This window comes from Ricinus communis, chromosome 9, assembly GCF_019578655.1.
Source record: "Ricinus communis isolate WT05 ecotype wild-type chromosome 9, ASM1957865v1, whole genome shotgun sequence".
Taxonomy (NCBI): Eukaryota; Viridiplantae; Streptophyta; class Magnoliopsida; order Malpighiales; family Euphorbiaceae; genus Ricinus; species Ricinus communis.
In genome coordinates, this window is record NC_063264.1 from 7,636,957 (window position 1) to 7,648,622 (window position 11,666).

The 11,666-nt window shown below is 33.5% G+C and overlaps 2 protein-coding genes across 3 annotated transcripts; both read right to left on the minus strand.

The window, feature by feature from the left end:
- Nucleotides 1–1,274, minus strand: LOC8283926 (CASP-like protein 2D1). The gene is made up of 3 exons (XM_002529857.4): nucleotides 866–1,274; nucleotides 666–777; nucleotides 1–356 (listed from the first exon to the last, which is right to left on the minus strand). Exons 1-3 carry the CDS (start codon nucleotides 1,174–1,176, stop codon nucleotides 93–95), a joined length of 687 nt encoding a protein of 228 aa, XP_002529903.2. The 5' UTR covers nucleotides 1,177–1,274; the 3' UTR covers nucleotides 1–92.
- Nucleotides 1,275–1,897: 623 nt separating this feature from the next.
- LOC8266258 (probable beta-1,3-galactosyltransferase 2) lies at nucleotides 1,898–8,588 on the minus strand. 2 transcript variants are annotated; one of them, XM_015725813.3, is made up of 11 exons: nucleotides 7,960–8,588; nucleotides 6,042–6,138; nucleotides 5,878–5,939; nucleotides 5,592–5,803; nucleotides 5,411–5,474; nucleotides 4,432–4,504; nucleotides 4,180–4,300; nucleotides 3,734–3,821; nucleotides 3,523–3,648; nucleotides 3,334–3,443; nucleotides 1,898–2,377 (listed from the first exon to the last, which is right to left on the minus strand). In XM_015725813.3, exons 1-11 carry the CDS (start codon nucleotides 8,070–8,072, stop codon nucleotides 2,229–2,231), a joined length of 1,215 nt encoding a protein of 404 aa, XP_015581299.1. In that variant the 5' UTR covers nucleotides 8,073–8,588; the 3' UTR covers nucleotides 1,898–2,228. The 2 variants fall into 2 exon arrangements, with proteins under 2 accessions (XP_015581299.1, XP_002529902.2); XM_002529856.4 differs by having other exon boundaries at nucleotides 5,878–5,942.
- Nucleotides 8,589–11,666: the final 3,078 nt, after the last annotated feature.

Here is an 11,666-nt window from a genome sequence, read left to right on the forward strand (position 1 = left end):
TTAAAAGCCAAATTATCATGCATTACAAAGAAGCAATAAAACCTCAATGGCATTACAAGTATTATAAGCATATGTATATGATAATATGAATTTTAGGTTGCATCCCCTTCAACAGTTTCTTTGGAAGAAACAGGAGGTTGATACATGCTAAAAGCTCTATAAGCAGAGATGACTGCTAAAACAATAAAGAAGCAAAGAGTCAAGGCATGAAGAATCAAAGCTGTCTTCATTCCATTGCAAAACTTTCCATAGGAAGTACAGGCTTCACTCCATGTCACTTTTTGATCACCATTATATGCTATGTATAGTATCTCCATTGCAGCAGCCACAGATGTTACCATCAAGTAAGCTATAATCTGCTCAAAACCACCAAATTCAAGTTTTATTAGCTGTTAGAACCTTGCACACCGAACCCAAAATCATAGATAATGCAATGATGGGTAATCAAGAATCCAAAAATACAAGAGACACTGTGCTTAGTGGAACAATACTTTTCTTGACTTTTACTCGTAATTTCAACCACCAAACATAGAAAAGAAATGAATGGAATGAAGAAAAGATAACTTTAATCAGTATCAAGGAGTTGAAGATGTCAAAAATTGAAGAAAAAAGAGCTGAAATTTCTTTTAATTTATTGTTTTTATAGGGATATATAGTAGTAAAACCTGGTCAGAGACAAAGAAGAGCCAAACTTTATTAACTAGGCATTTGATCCAAATGGAGACAGCAGCAACAAAAGCATAACTAGCACAAATGGCACTTATGCAAACCATGTACCTAAAAAACCAAAATCTTCACTTAATTCAAGGAAGCAAAAAGGTAAAATAAGAAAAATAATTAAAGTTTCAAAACATACGTATCTTACTTGAGTCCCATAATATTGCTGTACTTGAGATTTCCATAGCTGCTATTGTCCTGATGGTTAGTCACAGTTAACCAAATGGTCGCAGCACTAAGAGGGATGACAGATACTCTAAGAGAAGAATCTAAGAGCTTGAGCAACGGAGCCATATGTTTGGTATGAGTGGAAGTGGTATGTGGAGATGGACAGAAAGATAGAATATATAGTAATCTTATGGCTTGAAAGGGAATGTGAAACGAGGATGGAGTATATTGGAGCTTAGTGGGAAGAGTGAGAACAAGTGGGGTTTGCTTTTTTGTCAGTCTAGGAATCATGGTATTATTTGTTTGGTATTATCTATTAGTCTTGGCATTATTGATTCACATGCCTTCCTTGATTTTGCTTTGGATTTGGGCAGTCTTCCAAATTGTTCTTTAGACCAAACCTCAGGTTTTTGTTTTATTTAATGTTCTCAAAACTTTGCTATTCATACACAAGATTTTTCAGAATCACCATCCTCTCTGCCTTTTATTGCATAAGGCACTGTTAGTTTACATTTCAAATTCCTCCAATCCAAGGGTGATAGTTTGATGTGTTCTTGTAACTTGGGTTATTTTAACATCAACATGCCCTTGGCTGAGGACATCTCATGGTGATGAAACCAACCATTTTTATACAAGTTCATTCCCTCTCTTCATCAACTAGTGTCAACTTCATTTGGGTGATGGTAGTACAGACAAGGAAAACTTAAAGATCAATGAAAAGAAGAGAGACAGCTGCAGGTGGTTGAGGTGTCATTATGGTGGAGGGCCAAAGCTAAAGTTGCAGTGGCAGTGCTGCCACTGTCAGGATTTTCCAAGGAAAGTGAGTCTATTATAAAAAAATTAAAAAAAAATTAATCATATACATATACAACAATTAATAAATAATGGCTAACATCACAATTAATTTTATCCGCAAATGATGAGATAGATTAAATCTATCTAAAAATTTCTTCTAATAAAAGATTATATGAGCAATCATGGAAATATAAAGACTCCTACAGAAACTTCCAAATGAAACAAAGGGCAGAAGATGCTTGCTCAAAATTTAGAACTTATTCTGGAGTTTTTTTCATCAGCCATGGCAAACTTACAAAATGGCTCCTCCAAGCATACAAAGAATAAATAATTAGCGTCTCTTTTCCTTATAAATTGCTAATGGTTCTTGCCCCTTGGCTAAAATGGAGCAGAATCCCCAATGGCAAGAACACATCCCCTCAACCCATCTCTCTCTCTCATTTTACATTTTGACACGCACAGACACATTCCTCTAAACCCATAGCCCTAATGTTATATCTCAACGCATCTATTTTGCTTCCTCCTGAGTTTGGAAGGATAGCTACTTATCAGAATTCTGCACTCCATAATGCATTCTCTCCTTCCCCGCAACGCCCGTGAACCTCCTTGATTCTCTCAACGGACTTGCAAATCCCACTACAGCTCCAATCAAATGAAGCAACGCAGATGTTGCCTGCCTGAGCCTTCCACTCACAGTCTGTGGAAAAGTTTAGCATCAGCAATTTTAGTAATCATGGAAGTAATTCCCCTTTTAATAATAGCAATAATTTTCCTCCCATATTCGTGTATAGCAATGTAAGCACACAAATATATACAAAAAGAAAGTGGTCAGCACAGAGAGCCACACAAAATAACAGGGGGCAAGAAACCAGAAGACTCGGTGTGGATCCCATATCCATAATGGTTCTACTGATGAGATTGATGACTTGAGTATTGTATCAACGCAATGCAGCCACCCGGAAGGTCTTCTGCATAACATGGTGATGGAATCCTAACTATCAAACAAGGACTAACTGCTCTACCAGTTAGAAATGTATGTCGAACAATATTTCAAGGTTCCCATGGTTCATGCTAGAGATGCAGAAAACTAACATCTCAATCCAAATTATTGTTTTGGCTCTTGCAACAACAAAAAAGCTCATCTAGCTACCATCCAATTCACATGTATCCTGAATTGTGATCCATCAATAAGCTTCTTTAAGAACCTTAGCAATCTACTAAGTCAATCAGTTTCACTGTTGGTTATGTTCCTGACCCTCATCGAAATTCTCAGTCCAAAATCTCAGTAAAGTACACTTTCTGGTTTTCAACTCTTTCTCTCCTAATGATGCGGAGATGTCCTCACAATGAGGATGGGGGAGGGCTTCTGGTGTTTTGACACACTACTATCCATATAAACATGTATGCTAACAGCTTCAAGGTTGCTACAGCTCTTTAACTGGTATCCAATCGCAGACCATTGTTGCACAATTTGTGGTGCCCTCTCACCCAAAGTGAAAAGGCACCAATCTAAGACCCAATAATTTATTTGTGCCACACAAATGATCAACAGTCAAATGGTTATTTAATGGTCTAGATTTTTGAAAGAGTTAAACCAACCAACCACTGATCCCACACAATTCTTGCAAACAGAGATATGGTGTATGAGATTACCAGGTGGGGTACCACAACATAGTCTCCTGTCATCAATATGCTCCACATCCAGTCCAATAAACCATGACCCAAGTGAAACATCTTCATTTGCATACTTGTGAAGCACATGCCTGGATATCAATTCCAAGCAGAATAAGTTCTGGTAGATTGACTTTGGAGTAAATATTTTGTAATTTTTCAGGAACTTACTGGTTGATTGATATGTAAGTAGCCAAATCATTTGAAATAGCATATAGCTGTCCTGTAGCATGCCGAAAATACTTGTTTCCTTCCTCCCCAAATTTCCAATACTCAGGTTCATGATATTTCACTCCCCTGCTCACAAATAGACAGAAAAGTGATATAGCTTTCCAGTTTCTACGTTTAATTACACGGGCATCTTAGAACGTGTTTCACTTACTTGTGAGCGAGGACTGGACCAGATTTCATACACCCTATATAGACCCTGGGCTTTGACCGATGTCTAGCTAAGGTTGTTCCAAGGGTTGCTGCAAAAATATATTGGATAAGCTCAAAGTAGAAACATGATATTTGAACTGGATACTAGAGAAAAGACAAAAGATAGCAGCAGCAGTTGACTTTTATTGAAGAACCCGTGAGGATGCTACAATGCCTCACTAATTAAAAAGAAAGAGTAAGAAGCTCTAATCTCAGAAATTAAATATAATCTGCTTTTATTGATAAAGTCCAGTAGAATTAGCTCAAGTACACGAATAAATTCTTTGATGTCTCTTATTCTCAAATAAAGAAAAGGTTTGGACATACTTGCACAAATACACATATAAAAAGTTAAGATGTGTGTAAAAGTTTTGTTCTTAATTAAATATATCATAGACGTAGCTTTACCTATATTTACATGCACATCGTCATCAACTTTGACATAAAAATCAGCATCCCACAAAGCAACAGCAGTAGCAAAGTATGTCTTGGTCTTTGCCGACAATTCAAGGTAACCCTCAACATGCTCCTGCTCATTTATAAAATTACTAAACCATCATTGAGCTGTTTTTCTAAAATAAACACAAGATAATGTCTAGGTTCTTTGGTCCAGAAGATAATTAGAAATTACGGAAAATAAATATGATCAGAAAGCATTACCAGCCTCAAGAAGTCGCCATGCTTCTTGTCTTCTGCTTCAATAGCTCTATCAAGGATGCCACCTGCTGTAGCACTGGTGATCAACACACCAAGTACAGGAAAAAACATGAAATTAGATTCCATCTTTCAAGAAAGTATTTGGTTTCAAAAAAATCAACAAGATCCATGTATAAATGCCTTTTACAGCTAAAGCATGGTCATATAACTACATGTGCCTAAACAAGAAAAGGCCTTGTATTTTATCTACAATGCCTTCCATGACAGAGTAGCTACTAAAGAATTGATTTAACAGCTGATTAATGTACAAATTAGACAGACACCAAGATACTCCATCTATCTGCAGGTCTCAACTTCTGAACTTTGCTTAATTTAAGACATATGGCCCATGTTCTGGTCCATCTATAGCAGCTGTTTCACTCTTTCATTTACCACTAAGAAAACAGGCTGCGATTGTCCTATCAATATTTGACAAATACGTAAAAGAGCTTGCTTGCAGTGATCCATTTGCTTATTCACATACTTAAGGAAAGAGCAATTAGTCTCAGTTAGTTTTTGGGAATCGTTCGAACATATTTCCTAGACTTTCCTCATGCAACATGATGCTTTGAGAATTACAAACACCTGTTTCTGAAGAAGACTAATTTTTTCCCATATGCTGCATGTTTTTGGCATATTCCTTGGACGTTCCTTACCTTGCTTTAGGTCATTATATATGATTTATTTTTCCATTATTCACTTGGCTAAAGCTCTGTTACTCTCCCTACGTTTCATCTCTTTTCTTTTTTTATCAAAGGATAGACAGTGACTGTTATATAATGGAGTTAAGTCTTTTCTCCAAAATGAATTGGAGCTATATGCTTATGTTCTAGACAGCAGAACTTCACTCCTCAATGTGAGTTAGCAACATATGCAGGCAAAAAAGCTCTTAGATGTCTACATTGGTATAATGAAGATTTCTTACAAAAGCCAAGGTGCTTACCTGTGGCCTATCACAAAGCGAATTATGATGCCCTTCTCTTCCTCCAGCTTCTTGCTTTTATCACCTAATTTTCATATTAGCAGAAATAGAGATTTAACAGCCAACTGAAAATAAGAACTAATTCAAAACAAGGATATTGCATAACCACTGAACTACGATCAATAATCATAACTCTTCTAACCTTGAGGCATCCAAGAAGAGCGAACTGAATCTCTTCGCTTCCGGCTACTAAAAGCAGTATTTATACCTATAACCATTAAATACTTTCTTTTCACACTTGAATCAGTGATTTTTAAATTATCCGACACTGGAGAACCATTTAGTATGGATTCCTGTGCAGCTCTTGCAGCTGCTAATTCCATCTCCAAATTTGATATTGTTTTATCTAGAGTCCTGTTGCAAGTACTCAAAGATTAACATCCACTATTTTCAGAGAAACAAGACATACAAATCCCAGTATTGCTTACTGTATAGCATGATGTGTCTTTGAAACTTCCCCCATTATGTCCTTGGCTTCATGTTTTACATCCTTCTAGTGAGAAAAGAAGTGCACCAGCATGTTAATAGATATGTATAAAATCAGCACATGGTACTAACCCCAAATACAACTGGAAGAGGGATAAAAACTCACAGTTTCTGGGGCACATCCCTCTGAAACTAGATTTAACTTTTCATCTTCAAACCTGTTTGTCCTTGATATACCCTTAACTTCAGGCACAGTCCACATTCTATTACCAAAAGATCATAATTAGTATGAAATACACATGCACAAATATATATATATATATATATATATATATATATATATATATATATGATTGAATATCATTCTTTAATCCAACAAAAGTCTAAAGGATAACATGTTTTCTGCATGAACTTTCATAGTGTAAGCATACAATGATCACAATTAGAAGAAGTGTAGACAGACAGATAATAGAAGCTAGTTTATATTTAAGTTAGAACATAAAGCAAATCCACCCCATATAAATGACTTTCATTAGTTAAGAGATGAAGATATAAATGAAGATCCAAAAGCAAAAGGTGTTTCTACTTCTAGAAACAAATGCAACCAATAATTGTATAAGGAAATTTGCAAACAACACTAGAGAGCTTCCAATAGCATATCTTCAGGTATGTGATCCAATATGCTAAAATTGAAGTTCTCAACACTTGTCTTTTCAAAAATTTGTAGAGCTTGTGCAACAATTTCCAGGTTGTTAACATGGTCACCAGTCACCAACACATTAAAGTTTTAATTCATGGCAAGTGACTGAGAAGCAAGTTATTTTGGACAAACCAAATGAGCTAGCAAAAGAAAGGACCAGATATAAGCCAAGATGTCTTCAGCAATGATATGCCCCAGAAACCAAGGCACGATGAGTTCCTGTGAACCAGCTACAGAAGGGAGATCAAAAGTGCACCAATAATTCCCCACTCCCCGAGAAAGAAAAATAATGACAAGCACTAGAAGGAGAGATCCATAATCTATCATGATTGACAATTGAGCCTAGGAATAAGAAGCAGCAGCTTCCTGAACAAAGCAAGTTAGAACTGGAACAGTACTGATAGACTATCAAAGGAATATTAAAATACTCGGTAAACTATTGAAAATATCATTATGATTGATCTGAAGAGTACCATACAATGAAAAAGAACACTCCATAACTATCCTGACACTGAAGGATTGGACAAATTAGCAAACAGTTATCTGCATTTTAGGCTTAGTACCCAATAGTAAAGATGTGCTGAACTCAGCAAGTCTATAATAGATAACTAACTAGCCTAATATCATTAATCTGGTAAAGCAACTATTAATTGAGTTCTCTCAGAATATGAACAGATAAACTATAATATGAGGGATTCAAAGCCAGGGGCATCAAGGCTAAGGGACCAAGAAAACATTAACGCAAGAATTGATCATACAAATCATACCAGCACCTGGTTTCCACAAGCCAGATATAAGGCAATGGCATCAATTCCTAAGACTTATTTATGAACTCGATGCCTGAATTCAGATATCAAAGGCAACAAATAGTCAAAATCCAATTTCACTGGATTTGAATCCAAAAAAATGAATTTAAGATCTATCTGAACCTTATTGTCAAAATTAAGAAGGCACCAACAGAACAATTAGAAGAGTAAAGAAAGATAATCATCAACCAAGCTCCAAGGAGACATATTTATAGCATATCCTAATAAACAAAATATAGAAGTATAAGAGCTATGGCAATTAAAGTTATTCTGACACATTGATACAACTTTACAAGATCAATTCAAATCCAAAACCCAACACTATCTCAAACAAATTTTCATTTAAATAGATGTTCTTGCGTATCATTCGCACTAATCACACACCTAACTATCAAATACTGATACCCAAAATTTTGTAGGCATCAAATAATTGTGTAAAATTAGAAAGAAAAGTGATAGGAATTCAAATTGTCTAAAGAAATCAATCTCAAGCAAATTTTCAAAGAAAGAAAAAAGAAAGAATTACTACAAATGAAAAACCATACCTTAATTAAAAGCTACTAAATGATAGTAATTACCTGTCTGAGAATAGCATCCCAGCGCAGAAGCACCCAATACAAAACAGAAGGGTCCATTTCTTTGAAACCACACCCTTAGCAGATGTATCTACTCCTCTACTCTTCCAAGTCATTATGTTAAAATTTCTCTTGAAAGACCAAATTAAAGAAGCTAAACAGAACCAAAACCCATTTCAAATCCTGAGTCAATACAATGAGTTGACTCAAACCCAGATCCAAAAAGAACAACTATTGTTTTTAACACCAGAAGAATCTTCACAGACCTTAATGCACCACACAAAATTCAAAAATGAAAGAAACAGAAAAAAGAATGAAAATCAAGACAGGAGAGCTAAACTTTACACGCTATACAGACAAAAGCCACAGCACACTCACACACATCGAGATTGTATGTAGAAGACTGTTCTTTTCGATCTAAAACATCTTTCTTTCCACTAGAAAGGTGAATTTGTCACTTGGGTTTCAATTAAAGTTTGCGTCTTTTTGTGTCTCTGTCACTCTGTGTCTGTATCTTGTACAGAAATGGAGTTTGTTGCAGTCTGCACTCTGCAGTTCCAAAAATGGTAGTGCAGAGAGAAACGTGTAATAACAACGAGTTAGGAAATACAAAATTCTTTTTTATTTTTCCAAGTGTTAATTAATAATGGAGAAAAACATATTTTTTACTTAACCACCTTAACAACCCTTTCTTTATTTAATATTTAGTGGAGTCTTATTTAAGGCTAGCAATCTCTAGTTTCTCTTGCTGACAGAGTAACCACTCTCTGCCTTGTTTGTCTTCTTTCCCAACAATAATTCTCACATACATCTTGATTTCAAGACTTAATGAGGTTTATAGAACACTAATTATAGAAGTTTTTGACAATATATAATAGAAATTCACTAAATTTCCTTAATAGTTGCTAATTGGACTAAGATAATAAACCTAACTAGGATTGATGTCCTAATAAATGAATGAATGGATCGTAAATTAAATATTTATATTTAAACTTTAAATTTTAATAATTCAATACTATTAAATGTATATTATCAATTTACAATTTAATATATAAAATAAATATATTTAATGAGTAAATAAACATTATCAACTATAATATTATACAAAAACTAACATATCATACCACTCATCATAAAAAAAAATTATAATTTAATTATAATTTTAATTATAACTAACAAAATATGGGATAATAAGCACTAAGCTAGTATTTTTATTTTTTATTTTTATTTTTTTTTATATATATTTTCCGAAAAAGTTACTATTACAAGAAAAAGGATTATAGATGTAAGCAAGGAATCACAGATTCACATTTTGGCTCTAGCTGGAGATGATTAAGAAAGTTGACTTCTAATGGATTTGACATCTGACCAAACAGGTTAAACACAAAACAAATTAGAAAGTGGAAATTAGAGTTTTATTTTATTTTTTGTAATAGGTGAGTTATTATCTTTATAATAAATGTCAATTAACGACTATTTTTTTTGTAATTGTGTAATTAGCTCATTGAAGTTCTTATAAATTAAAAGAATAAGAAATAAATTTAGAAGAGAAAAGGGAAATTAAGGTTTGGTCCATTCCAATATATTAAGCAAAGTCTCTGTAATTTTATAAATAATATTAAGAGAGTGTGAGAATTATTCTTTCTATTTGTAATATTTTTCATAAAATTGACTTGATTATTGGAATGGAAAAAAAAATAAATGAAGCCTATCGTCAACACTCTTTATTGACTTCATTTATTTGTCTCCTTTTGGACTAATTACAACAAAAAAATACCATACTATAGATATAAAAATAATCAAACCCTAAGTTAATAAATGCAACTAAATAACTTGATTTTGGGGCAACCATTTGGATAATAAAGATTAGGTATATTCCACATGCAATATTTGGTGTACCACATGGCTTAATTTTGCATTTTGGTCTCTGGCATAAATAGCAAGTACACTTTATTTAATTAAATTATTCCTAAAAAGAAACTATAACAGGATGAGAAAACATAAGCAGCCTGTCATATTAAGAAGCAAATTATCATAATCTGAGTAAAATCCTAGATCAAAGAAACAAACATGCCCTTATTTATTCCCCTTTGTTCAGATTTCCTTACTTTTGTCCTCAAACAAAATGGGAAAACATCAATCATTTCATCATTCTTCCTTTCCGAACTGTCCTTGAAACCCTACAAAAGACAAGCAACACCGATAATGGAAGGATGGTTCTTTTTGTTTGTGAACACATGCTGCAGCACGTGCAAAGAATATGACTACAATAATGGGGTTTTTCACAGATCATGAGTTAATATAATAGGTTTTCAATTCATGGACACAAAGGAATAGATTAGGAAAAAGAAAGAAAAAAGAAAGAAGAGAATAGAGTAGGACCATGGAAAACTGTGTTTCATGTTTGGTCATGATGACTGGCTGGACCCTTTTATACAAAGTTGAAATCATTGTATGATCACCCACTTAATTATGATGATATGATCATCTGCAGTTCTGCACTAATTTGTAATGCATTTGCATGTTCTATTTCTGGTGCAAAGTGCTTCTTGTATTTTCAAATTCTGATCTTACACTTCAGAGATCTCTAAAGGGGTGAGTTTGTAACAATTTGATTTGATCTTCTATAGTATATAGTATGAGATAATCCACCAATTGCAGCTGAACCTGCATTTCCTAATTAAGAGAAGCCAAAGTAAGCTTCACCAATTACATAAATTATACTTTAAGGCACAACCCTAGTAAAAATGGAAAAGGCTAAAGGCCATCTTCCCCGGGGCCTCCTTCATCATTCGGGTACTAACGAAACATATTAATGATTTTGCTTTTGTTAATGGTGTATATGATTAATTTGTAACACATATGATACTTTTGAAGTGTATGTTCTGCTAGTTGCGTTGCCTAGCGCATCCCAATTAGATCGAAAATGGTGTTTCTAGTGGCGGATGAATAAAAGAATTTACTAAAAAGTAACTTTTAAATTCAAATGAACTCTAAAATTATAATTCGGTGATTTTTTTTCGATAAATTTCTTTGAGATTCTGAAAAATAGATAAAATCTTTTTCTTAGAAATAGATATAACTTTATTTGGTAAGAATTATCTCACTACTTCTAAAAGAGAAATGATAATACTAAAACGCTATACATATTTCTAAATGTTGAAAAATTACTATACACCACAATTAATAAGAGAGTGATACATATTTATGAGTGTATTACACTTTAGGATTGGATAATTAACATATACTCTATCTATTATTTAAAACTAATGAATATATGTCAATTTGATATATATGTGGGAATATACAACCAAACATAGACAAGAATTTAAGGATTTTCCTAAATGTTTGTGATATTTATTAACTTTTGATACATTTCTCAAACATATAATTTTTGAACATTGATTTCTATCTACTTCCGAATGTGGTTGATGAGTTATGTGTGAATTGAAATTATAATATATTAGTGAAGAGCTATTAAATTTGAATCTCTTTATTCATTGTAAAATAATGAACGATACTTTCTATCGCGTAACATACTATCTATAATATAACCTAAAATACTTAGTTTCATAGTTATGATAGCATAAATTAATTTAAGTACGAGAAATTCTGATACAAAAATATAATGCTCACTTTTCTTTTGAAAGAAAAAAGATGTTACCAATTTTGTATTGCATCAATCATTGATATATGAAGTAACCAAATCA